This window comes from Salvelinus alpinus, chromosome 21, assembly GCF_045679555.1.
Source record: "Salvelinus alpinus chromosome 21, SLU_Salpinus.1, whole genome shotgun sequence".
NCBI classification, from domain to species: domain Eukaryota; kingdom Metazoa; phylum Chordata; class Actinopteri; order Salmoniformes; family Salmonidae; genus Salvelinus; species Salvelinus alpinus.
Window position 1 is genome coordinate 1,226,956 of NC_092106.1, and position 14,055 is coordinate 1,241,010.

Below are 14,055 nucleotides of genomic sequence, written 5' to 3' on the forward strand. Positions count from 1 at the left end.
TTTATAAAGCCCTTTTACAAAAAGTCCCACCGTACCAAACATGACAGAACTGTAGATATACAGTACGAGTTGTCACACACGGTCGCAGGGATGGCTACATCTGGAAATTCCTTTGGTCTCTGAGCTTTTAGTTCTCTTGCACCTTATTTGTGGAACAATCTTCAAATTGTTCTTACATTTCATGTTTTGGTGCCTCTAGGGCAATTCAGAAAGCTGATTGAGGACCTTATTACTGATGAATGTGTTTGCTTTTTTATGACCGTGTTTTTCTTTTCATTTTGCAAATGCTTGGATTTTGTATTTATATTTCGATGTGTGTATTTTCTGATATTTATGTAATTCAGGGCTCATCTGTAAGAGACCTTGGTCTCAGTATGACTCCCTGTTAAAATAAAGGCAAAATAAAATAAAGTATATTTTTTATTGTTACAGAAGTGTACAGAACACAAGTACAGTATACATCACAAAAGCAGTAGTATTTACAGGTGAAACAGTCCCTACAGAAGCGTTACAAATATTCAGTTACATGCATAGTCCAACCATAAATTTAAAACGTGAAAATACAATCTTACAAGCATGAGCAAAGCTCCACTTACACTATGTACAGTACAAATGTAACGGAGTTAAAATAGTTTCTCATATTCATAAATATTTCTATCACACTTTATAGTACATAAAATGTGCATGCTTGGCAGTTTTAACAGACAAAATAAATGTTCTTATTCTCATCATCTTTCTATAAAAACTAGTCAGTTCAAAGCATATTCATTTCATGTAAATATAATTCTCATTTAAGCAAAATAGCTATAGCATAGAAAGGTAACTTTTGTAAATAAGATTAAGTAATAGCTAGCCCAATGCGGTATCTAGGTCCTCGAGACAGTAGATCTACAGCGTATCAGAGTAGTTGAGCATGTATATCTACACTGCATTCGGAAAGTACTCAGACACCGTGACTTTTTCCACATTTGTGTTACGTTACAGCCTTATACTAAAATGTATGAATAAAAAAAATCCTCAGCAATCTACAGACAAAACCCCATAATGAAGTGAAAACAGAGTTTTAGAAATGTTTGCAAATGTATTAAAAATAAAATGTATTAAAAAACCTTATTTACATAAGTATTCAGACCCTTCGCTATGAGACTCGAAATTGAGCTCAGGTGCATCCTGTTTCCATTGATCATCCTTGAGATGTTTCTACAACTTGATTGGAGTCCACCTGTGGTAAAATCATTTGATTGGACATGATTTGGAAAGTCACACCTGTCTATACAAGGTCCCACAGTTGACAGTGCATGTCAGAGCAAAAACCAAGCCATGAGGTCAAAGGAATTGTCCATAGAGCTCTGAGACAGGATTGTTTTGAGGCACAGATCTGGGGAAGGGTACCAAAAAATGTCTCCTGCATTGAATGTCCCCAAGAACACAGTGGCCTCCTTCATTCTTAAATGGAAGAAGTTTGGAACCACCAAGACTCTTCTTAGAGGTGGCCCCCTGAGCAATCGGGGGAGAAGGGCCTTGGTGAGGGAGTTGACCAAGAACCTGATGGTCACTCTGACAGAGCTCTAGAGTTCCTCTGCGGAGATGGAGAACCTTCCAGAAGGACAACCATCTCTGCAGCCTTTATGGTAGAGTGGCCAGACGGAAGCCACTCCTCAGTAAAAGGCACATGACAGCCAGCTTGGAGTTTGCCAAAAGGCACCTAAAGACGTCTGATGAAACCAAGATTGAACTCTTTGGCCTGAATGCCAAGCAACACGTCTGGAGGAAACCTGGCACCTTCCCTACGATGAAGCATGGTGGTGGCAGCATCAAGCTGTGGGGATGTTTTTCATCTGCAGGGACTGGGAGACTCGTCAGGATCGAGGGAAAGATGAATGGAGAAAAGACAGAGATCCTTGATGAAAACCTGCTCCAGAGCGCTTAGGACCTCAGACTGGGACGAAGGTTCACCTTCTAACAGGACAACGACCCTAAGCACACAGCCAAGACAAAGCAAGAGTGGCTTCGGGAAACGTCTCTGAATGTCATTGAGTGGCCCAGCCACAGCCTGGATTTGAACCTGATCGAACATCCCTGGAGAGACCTGAAAATAGCTGTGCAGCAACGTTCCCCATCCAACCTGACAGAGCTTGAGAGGATCTGCAGAGAAGAATGGGAGAAACTCCCCAAATACAGGTGTGCCAAGCTTGTAGCGTCATACCCAAGAAGACCCAAGGTTTTAATCGCTGCCAAAGGTGCTTCAACAAAGTACTGAGTAAAGGGTCTGAATACTTATGTAAATGTGATATTTCTGATTTTTTAAAGAGTAATTAGCAAACATTTCTAAAAAACAGTTTTTTCTTTGACATTATGGGGTATTGTGTGTAGATTGATGAGGGGAAATAAAATCTATGCATTACATTTTAGAAGGCTGCAACATAACAAAATGTGGAAAAAGTCACGGGGTCTGAATACAATCCGAATGCACTGTATATGTATATACCGTATGTCTGTGCTTTGCAGTGTTAATGGATTGTAGTCTGGTTACAGTCAGTTTCACATAAACACACAGGCTCTCTATTTCAAAATATTCAGCATAATTCTGCCTGCAATCCATAATATTCAAGTAGCGAAAAGCACTAAAATGAAAAGAAAACATTATTTCATGTTACAGTAGTCTTCACAGAAGTCTTTCACTTCTGTGAAGCATTGCACATTTTCCCTTAAAAATTTAAAATAACAGATACTCAGCAGAAGAAAAAGTTAATTGTAACTTTGGTATGTCTTCTGTTAGACGTGAAAACCATTGACCTCAGTAGCAAGTGGCCGCTGTGTGATGTTATCCAGAAATATTAGTGCAATAAAAGCTCATGTTTGTTTCTAAGAGCAAAGTTGTGCTTCGTCACGTTCACTCCCACAGTATTGCTGCACATCTGGCGAGCTGAATAGTGGTACATCCTTAGGGCCCCCTGCTCTGAGAAGGGACACAAGGAGAGAGCTTGCTGTGACCACGGTAACCATAGCAGCATACCCAGGGTAGGATTAGGGTGGAGGGCTGGAGCAGCGCATAGGACATGGGCTGAGGATGGAGGCTGTAGCTGATATAATGATGGGGTATAGGGCTGAGGCAGGTCAGTGAACTGCAGCTAGGGCTAGGCCGAAGTTTGGGGCTGAGGCAGTGCAGTGAGCTGGGGCAAAGGCTGGGGCTAAGGTATAGGGCTGGTGTTGGGGCTAGAACAGGGCAGTGAACTGGTGCTAAGGCTGGGGGCTCAGTTTGGGCTGGGACTGGAGCCTGGAGTCAGGCACAACATTCCTCCTGAGTGTCAGAGACTGGAGCCAGACACACCGGAGTCTGGGAGAAAGGTGGTGATGGCTCGGTAGCCCTGGGCCCGGCGTATCATGTCCCTGATCTCCCTGTTGAGCTCCATCAGCTTGACGCAGATCTCCGAGAGGTCCTGCTTGGAGCCCACCAGTGCAAAGGTGCCCATCTGGCCCAGCGTCTGGTATCTGAAGTAGATGTTCAGCAACGTCTGTGTCTCATCCTCAGAGCTGCTGCCGAAAATGTCACTGGGCCACACCCTCCTTCAGACAAAATAAGCAGTTACCATCATGAACCTGAATTCTATGTAACTCAACACTTTCTAATACTTTTCTTAAAAGCTTAATAAATTACTTCTAAACTAATAAGTAAGTATTATTTATAAGCATGATAAGAATTACCATTCATAATTATGTAACCGCTCTTTCAGATTGTAATGGAAACCCAGCTAAATTCTGGAACACTGGAAAATTCCTGAAGGGTTCTACTTCCTCTATACCACAACAAATTAATTCAGACACTGGCCTCATTAAGGAAAAAAATACTATCATTGATGCATTTAATCACCACTTTATTTCAGCGGGTCACCATTTTCTCTCTTTAAAATACTTCTAAGCATGTTCACTATGATATTGTGATGGATGCTGATAAGGAAAACTTGCTGAATCAGATAAATGATAGTCAAAGCTTTTTTAGGCCATTTACAAATGTTTGCTTTACTAGCAATCGACAACAAGAAATTCACAGGGCCGACCAATTGGATCCTGGTCTGCTTAAGTGTGCAGCGCCCATCGTTTTTGGTGAAATAACACGCATTTTTTATTTAACATTGCTATCAGCAAATATTCCAAAAGTATGGAAATCAGCTCTTGTGCTGCCACTACATAAATGGTGAGGTTAATAGTGATCTTAATACTTATCGCCCCATTTCAAGGCTTCCTTTTCTAGCTAAGATTCTTGAATCCTTAGAAAATTTACAACTTTGCTCTTTAAAAAAAAGAAAAATCAGATAAATGTATTTAGGCCTGGGCACAGCACAATTACAGCATCCACTTTAGTTATTAATGATCTTGTCCAATCCTTTAGACACTAAAATGAAATGTGCTGCTTTGTTTGTGGACCTGTCAAAATCTTTTGATTGTTATTTTATTGAGTAAGTTGTCCTCGATAGGTCTGAGCTCTCACGTCTGTTCATGGTTTCATGATTATCTTAGTGACAGAACTCAGGCCATCGTGATTGATGGGGTTGAGTCTGAATTTGAAGAGCATAAGGGTGTACCCATTGGTGTTGATTTTGAGACCTGTTCACTATTTACTCCATATATACACACACACACACAGTTGAAGTCGGAAGTTTACATACACCTTAACCAAATACATTTAAACTCAGTTTTTCACAATTCCTAACAATTAATCCAAGTAAAAATTCCCTGTTTTATGTCAGTTAGGATCACCACTTAATTTTAAGAATGTGAAATGTCAGAATAATATTAGAGAAAATTATTTATTTCAGCTTTTATTTCTTTCATCACATTCCCAGTGGGTCAGAAGTTTACATACGCTCAATTAGTATTCGGTAGCATTGCGTTTAAATTGTTTAACTTGGGTCAAATATTTTGACAGAGCTGGTGTAACTGAGTCAGGTTTGTATGCCTCCTTGCTCGCACACGCTTATAAACATGCCATGGTGTTTATACTTGTGTACTATTGTTTGTACAGATGAACGTGGTACCTTCAGACTTTTGGAAATGGCTCCCAAGGATGAACCAGACTTGTGAAGGTCTACCATTATTTTTCTGAGGTCTTGGCTGATTTCTTTTGATTTTCCCATGATGTCAAACAAAGAAGGACCGAGTTTGAAGGTAGGCCTTGAAATACATCCACAAGTACACCTCCAATTGACTCAAATGATGTCAATTAGCCTATCAGAAGCTTCTAAAGCCATGACATAATTTTCTGGAATTTTCCAAGCTGTTTAAAGGCACAATCAACTTGGTGTATGTAAACTTCTGACCCACTGGAATTGTGATACAGTGAATTATAAGTGAAATAATCTGTCTGTAAACAATTGTTGGAAAAATGACTTGTGTCATGCACAAAGTAGATGTCCTAACCGACTTGACAAAACTATAGTTTGTTAACAAGACATTTGTGGAGTGGTTGAAAAACAAGTTTTAATGACTCCAACCTAAGTGTATGTAAACTTCCGACTTCAACTGTATATATATATTTTTTATACTGTATTACACAGGTTTCATTTGGAAAATAGACCTAAGTCTCAATATGTCATCCATGTGAAAATAAGGGTGAAATAAAAGAAAAAGCATTTTGAACATTTGTAATAATTTAAGTATTTCCAATCAACATTTAAGCATTATTATGGCTTTTTTCATTTACAATCATTTACAATATTTAGATTTATTTAGTACCAACGAGGTTCCCGCCCGAATAATCAGTTTAATGATCCAAAACAACGGCAACACAACACACAAATAAAATGCAATACACTATTTTCTCTTTTTACCTGCACTCGCGGATGTAGCGGATGGCTGTGGTGAACTCGTGGTTCTTCAGAGCTTCCAGGATGGCTTGTACAGCCGCCTCAGAGGAGAGGAAGGTGGGCTCAGAGGAGGAGGATGTCTCCTGGGCAGCCTGGAGGTCACTGGAGGTCACGGAGGCTGCTGCAGCCCGCAGACTGCCCTTCAGTTCATTCAGCTCTTTGGACATATTCATCAGCTGAGGGAGAGGAAGTATAGTGGAGGTGAGTCGGACTCACGCTCTCGGGAGGACGTAGCCCCGCCCGTGACTTAAAATCAGTGTCACCCTCGGCTCAAGAGGTAACTTCCTCTTGGACCTAATGGTTAAGACATGGTTTCCTGAGCGGGAGATCGAGGTTCAGATCCCACCATTCAGTCTTAATTGTGGCTCACTTGGTTGAGCATGGTGCTTGAAACATTAGGGTCAGGGGTTCAATTCCCGATGGGGCTAGCCATGTATGCACTCACTACTCTAAGTTGCTTTAGGTAAAAATGTCTGCTGACTGGCATATAAATATTATAATAATAAATGTAGTATTAATACATGCTCTTTACACATCAATAAATCCATGAGGTAGGGATAGAGAATCAATCTATTGCCTTAAAGGAAAAATCCACCCAAAACCACTCATTCTTTTAATTTATAGTGTTAAAAATGAATATGTGAGAACAATATTTTTTGTGAACATTATAATAAAGTTGGTGGCAACATGGAATATCGTTGTGGAAATCTGTTGCAGCTCAAGTCGACTACAAAATCCACAATGCAATGCTCTCTCTATGGGCTGGCTGGCAAGCAAACGTAGCTACACACAGTGGTCGAAAAAAGTACTCAAATTTATCCTTGAGTAAAAGTAAAGATAACTTAATAGAAAATTACGCAAGTAAAAGTCAGCCAGTAAAATACTACTTAAGTAAAAGTCGACAAGTATTTGGTTTTAAATATACTTAAGTATCAAAACTAAATGCAATTGCTAAAATATACTTAAGTATCAAAAGTAAAAGTAAAATAATTAATCATTTCAAATTCCATATATTAAGCAAACCAGACGGCACAATTTATTTGTTTATTTACGGATAGCCAGGGGCACGCTCCATCACTCAGACATTACATTTACAAACAAAGCATTTGTGTTTAGTGAGTCTGCCAGATCAGAGGCAGTAGGGATGACAATAATGTCAAAAGTCACACAGGAGTCTAATAAAACAACTCAAATCTTTTTATCATCAATTTCTCTCAGCTAGTGCTTGTTGAATGTCCTTCTCTATAAGCATGCTGAAAGTCTGTTATTAATTTGTTTACAGTAAAATAGCATTTTATCTGGTCAAACACAATTCTTCCAAAAGTTTACTAAGGGTTGGTAACAGGCTGATTGGTCGGCTATTTGAGACAGTAAAGGGGGCTTTACTATTCTTGGGTAGCGGAATGACTTTTGCATCCCTCCAGGCCTGAGGGCACACACTTTCTAGTTGTCTTAAATTGAAGATATGACAAATAGGAGTTGCAATATTGTCCCTTTATTATCCTCAGTAATTTTCTATCCAAGTTGTCAGACTCCGGTGGCTTGTAATTGTTGATAGACAACAATAATTCTTTCACCTCTTACACATTCCCTTTACGGAATTCAAAATTACAATGCTTGTCTTTCATAATTTGATCAGTTATACCTGGATGTGTAGTGTCAGCGTTTGTTGCTGGCATGTCATGCCTAAGTTTGCTAATCTGTCCAATGAAAAAAATCATTAAAGTAGTTGGCAATATCAGTGGGTTTTGTAATGAATGAGACATCTGATTCAATGAATGATGGAGCGGAATTTGCCTTTTTGCCCACAATTTCATTTAAGGTGCTCCAAAGCTTTTTACTATCATTCATCTTTGTTTCATAGTATAGTTTCTTCTTTTTATTCAGTTTAGTCACATGATTTCTCAGTTTGCAGTACGTTTGCCAATCGGTTGTGCAGCAAGACTTATTTGCCATTCCTTTTGCCTCATCCCTCTCAACCATACTATTTTACAATTCCTCATCAATCCATGGGGATTCAACAGTTTTTAACAGTCATTTTCTTAATGGGTGCACGCTTATTAGTAACTGGAATAAGCAATTTCATAAATGTGTCAAGTGCAGCATCTGGTTGCTACTCATTACACACCACAGACCAGCAAATAGTCTTTAGATCAGCAACCTAGGAATCACTACAAAACTTATTGTATGACCTCTTATATATTATATTAGGCCAAGCCTTTGGAAAGTTGGTTTTCCTAGATATGGCTACTATATTGTGATCACTACATCCGATGGATTTGGATGCTGCTTTAAAGCAAACTTCTGCCGCATTTGTAAAAATGTGATCAATACATGTTGACGATTTAATTCCTTTAAATCGACAACCAGGTTGCAGGCACTGGTTACAGTTTGAAGCTTTTCTTGAGTGGGCAGCTTGATGAAAGCCAGTCAATATTTAAATATACCTCTGTTGATATCACATACACTATCAAGCATTTCACACATATTATTCAGATACTGACTGTTAGCACTTGGTGGTCTATAGCAGCTTCTTACACGATGAACCTGTAGCCATATGCTTCAACATTATTTAAAATAAGATCCTCTAAGCTTTACAGGAATGTGGTTCTGAATATATACACCAACACCTTCACCAATGGCATTTCTGTATTTTCTGTAGATGTTATAACCATGTATTGCTCCCACTGTATCAAAGGTATTATTTAAGTGAGTTTCATTCAGTGATAGTTAGAATATGAATGTCATCTGTTACTAGCAAGTTATTGATTTCATGTACCTTGTTTCTTAAGCTACATATGTTAATGTACAGTGGTTCTTCCTTTAAAAGTTGAGTCATACCCGCAGCACAGCTTGCGGGGTGCTTCGGAATGGTATGGCACGTTGGAGTGCATGACGTCATAGTATTTTACTGTCAGCCATTGTTGCCATTAATGCTAGTTCGACCACCAGAGGGCATCTTTGAGAAGCTAAGTTATTGAAATGACATGGAGCTGTACAGTAGACCAAAGAGTTCTGTTTACTGTAGCTGTTTTTAGTTATAAAACAAAATAACAAAGGGAGCCTTGAATAATTTAACAATGAATAAACCGCAAAATGTCGGCTAAAGCGATATAATTCACAAATGCATTTGACTGTTTTTAATATTGGCTGTACTAGAGATTTTAAAACCTTTTTTCTTACAACAAACTATATGGGATTGATTATAATTTATTTGTAAATTATTATTGTACTTGTTCTGCTGTTTATACTGTTCAAAATTTAGCTGAATTAAATTGATTAATATTATGGTGTTTCCATTCAAAGAAAAACAAAAATGTATTTTACAGTAGCCTATGTAGGCATCAGGGTTTACGTTAGGAAAATATGGAGCTGTACAACGTGACCGGTCGGGAGTAGGCCTAGGCCACTAAGCGACTGCGAGTGAAGAGGAAAATAATCCTAACATTTCCACACCCTAATTGTAGGCTAACAAATATCCAAATGGAGATTCAGTGAAAAGAAGGAAAACAAATCTGATTGATTTATCAAGACGAGTTCTTATGCTTGTCTCACACGTCTCACACGCGGGGAAGCTATTGCTTCAAATCCAATTATAACAATTGGACGACTTTGGGTGTTTCAGTAAGCAACAATTTGTTGAATTCAATTGCATTAGCCTAATTTATTCCAATATTTCTGTCATTCAGTGAGATTTATTCCCATAGTAATTCGTTATGTATCCATTCAAAACATACATGTATTGTGTAACATGAGGTCCTATGAGTGTCATCTGATGAAGATCATCAAAGGTTAGTGATTCATTTAATCTCTATTTCTGCTTTTGTGACTCCTCTCTTCGGCTGGAAAAATGGCTATGTTTAGTTGCTGACCTAACATAATCGTTTGGTGTGCTTTCGTCGTAAATCCTTTTTGAAATCGGAGACTGTGGTGGGATTAACAACAAGTTTATCTTTAAAATGGTATAAAATACTTGTATGTTTGAGGAATTTTAATTATGAGATTTCTGTTTGAATTTGGCGTCCTGCACTTCCACTGGCTGTTGTCATATCGATCCCGTTAGCGGGATTTCAGCCGTAAGAAGTTAACTGACTTGCCTAGTTAAATAAAGGTAAAATAAAAAATAAACACATGTATGTGACAAATAAACATTTATTTGTGATAGTGTGGTGCAATGACAGAATGATGCAATTTGCCATAATCTGCCAACATCTACCACAAACGGTCGCGACATAAGCTCTGAACATTTAATTGAAGAACCTCCGCTGGCAAATTTTTGGAACTTTTCTGGGATGCTTGATCTTTTCATTCCTTTACTGGGAAGCTTAGCAGAAGTAGACATGCTCATGTGATTTATGTCCACAGTGGACTTCTTACTAGGGCACACCGCCTCAGTGCTAACAGTATAACTCTGGTTCGTAGGCACATGATTACTGCCTACAATAGCTGTAGGATCAGCAGAGGCATTCAGGTCAGTTAGAGGGACATAAATTACATATTAAATCAAAGTTTATTTGTCACGTGCGCCGAATACAACAGGTGTGCATTTTACCTTACAGGTTACTTACATTGTGTCTGCCAACTTCCCTGGGATATTGTACATTTGCTGAATTATTATGACAACTCAGTGACACACTAGTAGGGATTAACTGATCTGTGCTTGGGTTATTGATAAGTCATTGTCTCAACGCGGCCTTATAATGCGGATGGATCCCATCCTCCTTATCAATGGCTCATTCGAAAGAAGATATCCTCCCGAGTTATGACATTGGCCAGTAGTGAAATCGGACATGTATGATAGACGTTTTCACTATCTAAAAGTCATATTCCTATTAACTTCCAGTGAAGTGAGAGCGACTTTATCAAAGTGCTACGTCATACCGACTGGATCTCTGCCTGCTTTAATGCCAATAACTCTGATACACGTGAAAATATTAAATGGCCCAGGGAATCGATAGAACACTCATGATGCACAAAACCAATATATAACATTAAAAAATGGGTGAACCTTTCCTTTAAGTGCTTAACACAATGTAAATGTCTCAAAGTATTTTGTTAATAAAGCAGATTACTGTCTATATCACCATAGACAATGAATGCATCCCATATGCCACCCTATTCTCTATGTAGTTCACTACTTTTGACCAGGGCCCATGGCACTCTGGTCAAAAAAGTAGTGCACTATATAGGGAATAGGTTGCCATTTTGGGCACTTCCAACAGCCTTACCTCTGGGACAGAGCTGATAGCATGGACCTGCCCAATCAGCTTACAGTAGGACTGAAAGAGCAGCAGCAGCTGAAAGTGGAGCTTGTAGAGTCGTTGACACAGCTCCAGTTGCTGCACAAACACACAAACAAAATGGCGGTCAACAACAACTCGTTGAAACTCTGTTCAAGTTGTATTACTTTGTTGCGTTTAAATACTCTATGCTCATTTCATTCCAATTTATTTTACACTTTGACATAGCCTATTGGTTTCTCAATTGAAAGAAAAGAAGGTACAGCTACATGTGAACATGTTACTTTAGTAAAGTTGGCTTTAGTAGTGTTATTGACATCACCAAGAAGCAGTAGGTTTGGCCATGGTACAATATTGTAGGCCTATTTATTTTGCAAAGACCTGTTATCATCAACTCAGTATCTTGGATGCCAGGCAATATCCTTTGGTAACACCGCCAATGTGTCATATGGGGCGGCAGGTAACCTAGTGGTTAGAGCGTTGGGCCAGTAACCGAAAGGTTGCTAGATCGAATCCCCGAGCTGACAAGGTAAAAATGTCGTTCTGCCCCTGAACAAGGCAGTTAACCCACTGTTCCTAGGGCGTCATTGTAAATAAGAATTTGTTCATAACTGACTTCTCAAATAAAGGTAAAATATTGTAACTTTATTCTTCTTGTTTTAATTGTAATCTAAATTTTTATTCACGTTGTGAGATCATTTTTGTGGGCTACCCTGAATAAATAAAAGTTAATACAAAAATCACAATGGGTGAATATATAAGGGAGAACATTTAATTTTTTCCTTTTATTAAACTACTTCAGAATATTAACAGTGAGCAAGAGACACTGCCCAGCTTAATTTAGACAGGGCACTATCAGAAAATAGGAATAAGTCATTTTGAACTTACTGCCAGAAATTCCATTTGCTACAAAGCAAGCGTGTTACAAGACAAGAGAGAGGTGAAAGGAAGACATCGAAAATCAATAGCAGGCATGCAACCATCGGCAGTCCGGGGTTAGGTGAACAGTATAAGCCTAAGTCATAATAAAATGCTTTCATTTTATTGACACATGAACAGAGAGATAGAGAGAAGGAGAATCAGAGAGAGGGAGAGAATGCGAGTGCGAGTGAGGAGAAAGGACCAGCTGCAGTCTAGGGACTGAAAGCCGGGTGGTCCCGTGATTTAAAAAAAAGCCAAACAGGTAAGCGGTTTTGCCTTGTCACTTTCTTCAATGCACTAGGACTCTGCTGGGAGTCTCAAAGCCGTTTTAAACTTGACTTAATATTTCACTCAATATTTATAAGGCTGACATTTATATATCTTTAAATTTGGATGTTTTGGGATTATAATGCAAGTCTTAATGTTTTCTGCAAATTTGCCAAGTTCCAGATCTGTTTGTGCTAGCCAACTCCTGTAGTCATTGCCATGTCCAATACAGCACAAACAGATCTGGGACGAGGCTACTGATGTATCCGTGTATTAGCAGAACCTGCTTCCCTAGCCTGGTCCCAGAACTGTGTATACTCTTGCCATTGCTCATTGTCAAGCCAAACATGACAATGAGTGACAAGAGTTGGCATGATAGCACTAACAGACTAGCACATAGCCTACTGCTCCCCTGCCCAGCAGAGTCAAAATGGCCACATTACACATTGGGATGAGGGAATCAATGTGATGTGCTGCAACTCAGGGGTTGCCCAGAAACAAGCTCAAATCTGGAGGTTCTGATGATATTCAAGGAGAAAATGTAAGTATTTCACTCACAGAGTTACCACAGAGTAACCGAAAGGCAGGAAATGTGAAAGGATCAGTTGAGATCTGAAGTACCCTCTCATGTCAGTAATGTGTGAGAACAGTATACAGAGAAATAGAACATACTGTATCTGAAATCTGCACGACAGAACATAATTCTTCTAGTATCTATCATTCTCCAACATGACAATTTCCAGAAATATCAAAACGATACAGCTTTTTTATGTTGGGTTATACTGTCAGTTTAGCATACATAATAGGCAATACTACTGAGAACAAATTGGTTAGTATAGCCACAAAGTCTCAATAAGTAAGCATTATTCATGTCACTCATCTTTGCCATTGTCTACAAAACGTTTAGTATCTGACTAACCAATAACAAGAGGCCTCATTAACCAATTAACCAGTAACAAAACATAAAAGCAACATGCAACAATTTCAAATATTTTATCAAGTATATTTGATCAAGTATACGGTATAAGGAAATCAGTCAATTGAGATAAATTCATTGGACCCTAATCTATGGATTTCACATGACTGGGAATACAGATATGCATCTGTTGGTCACAGATACCTTTAAAAAAAGGTAGGGACGTGGATCAGAAAACCAGTCAGTAGTGTGATCACTATTTGCCTCATGCAGCGCGACATATCCTTCGCATAGAGTTGATCAGGCTGTTGATTGTGGCCTGTGGAATGTTGTCCCACTCCTCTTCAATGGCTGTGCGAAGTTGCTGGATATTGTCAGGAACACGCTGTCGTACATGTCGATCTAGAGCATCCCAAACAGGCTCAATGGGTGACATGTCTTGCGAGTACGCAGGCAACGGAAGAACTGGGACATTTTCAGCTTCCAGGAATTGTGTACAGATTCTTGCGACATGGGTCGTGCATTATCATCTTGAAACGTGAGGTGATGGCGGCGGATGAATGGCACGGCAATGGGCCTCAGGATCTAGTCACGGTATCTCAGTGCATCCAAATTGTGGCATTTATATTTTTGTTCAGTGCATTATCACAACATTTTGTGACGTTTTTGTTAGTTTTGGTCTTTGGATGTTTTCGAGGCAAGCCGAAGTTGGTAGCCGAAGTCCTAGCACCTTCATCGGTAATTGGTCAACAGTAAGGATTATTAAATTAAGTGCTTGTTGTCATTCAACGAGAGAAGACTCGTTTCCATGCAAATTATTTAACTTGAGAAATACTTCACCAAACAT

General features: G+C 39.1%; 1 protein-coding gene across 7 annotated transcripts in view; it reads right to left on the reverse strand.

Moving 5' to 3' along the window:
• Positions 1-407: 407 nt before the first annotated feature.
• LOC139547551 (protein furry homolog) overlaps positions 408-14,055 on the reverse strand; it is a 236,771-nt gene continuing 223,123 nt past the window's right edge. For 5 of the 7 annotated variants that reach the window (XM_071356440.1, XM_071356436.1, XM_071356435.1 and 2 more), the window contains exons 61-64: positions 11,993-12,010; positions 11,093-11,203; positions 5,829-6,040; positions 408-3,567 (exon numbers count right to left, since the gene is read on the reverse strand). In XM_071356440.1, the coding sequence (XP_071212541.1) occupies positions 3,309-3,567; positions 5,829-6,040; positions 11,093-11,203; positions 11,993-12,010 (600 nt within the window). In that variant the 3' untranslated portion in view covers positions 408-3,308. The remainder of the gene's footprint in view (positions 3,568-5,828; positions 6,041-11,092; positions 11,204-11,992; positions 12,011-14,055) is intronic. The other 2 variants (XM_071356437.1, XM_071356441.1) reach the window with 1 other exon arrangement.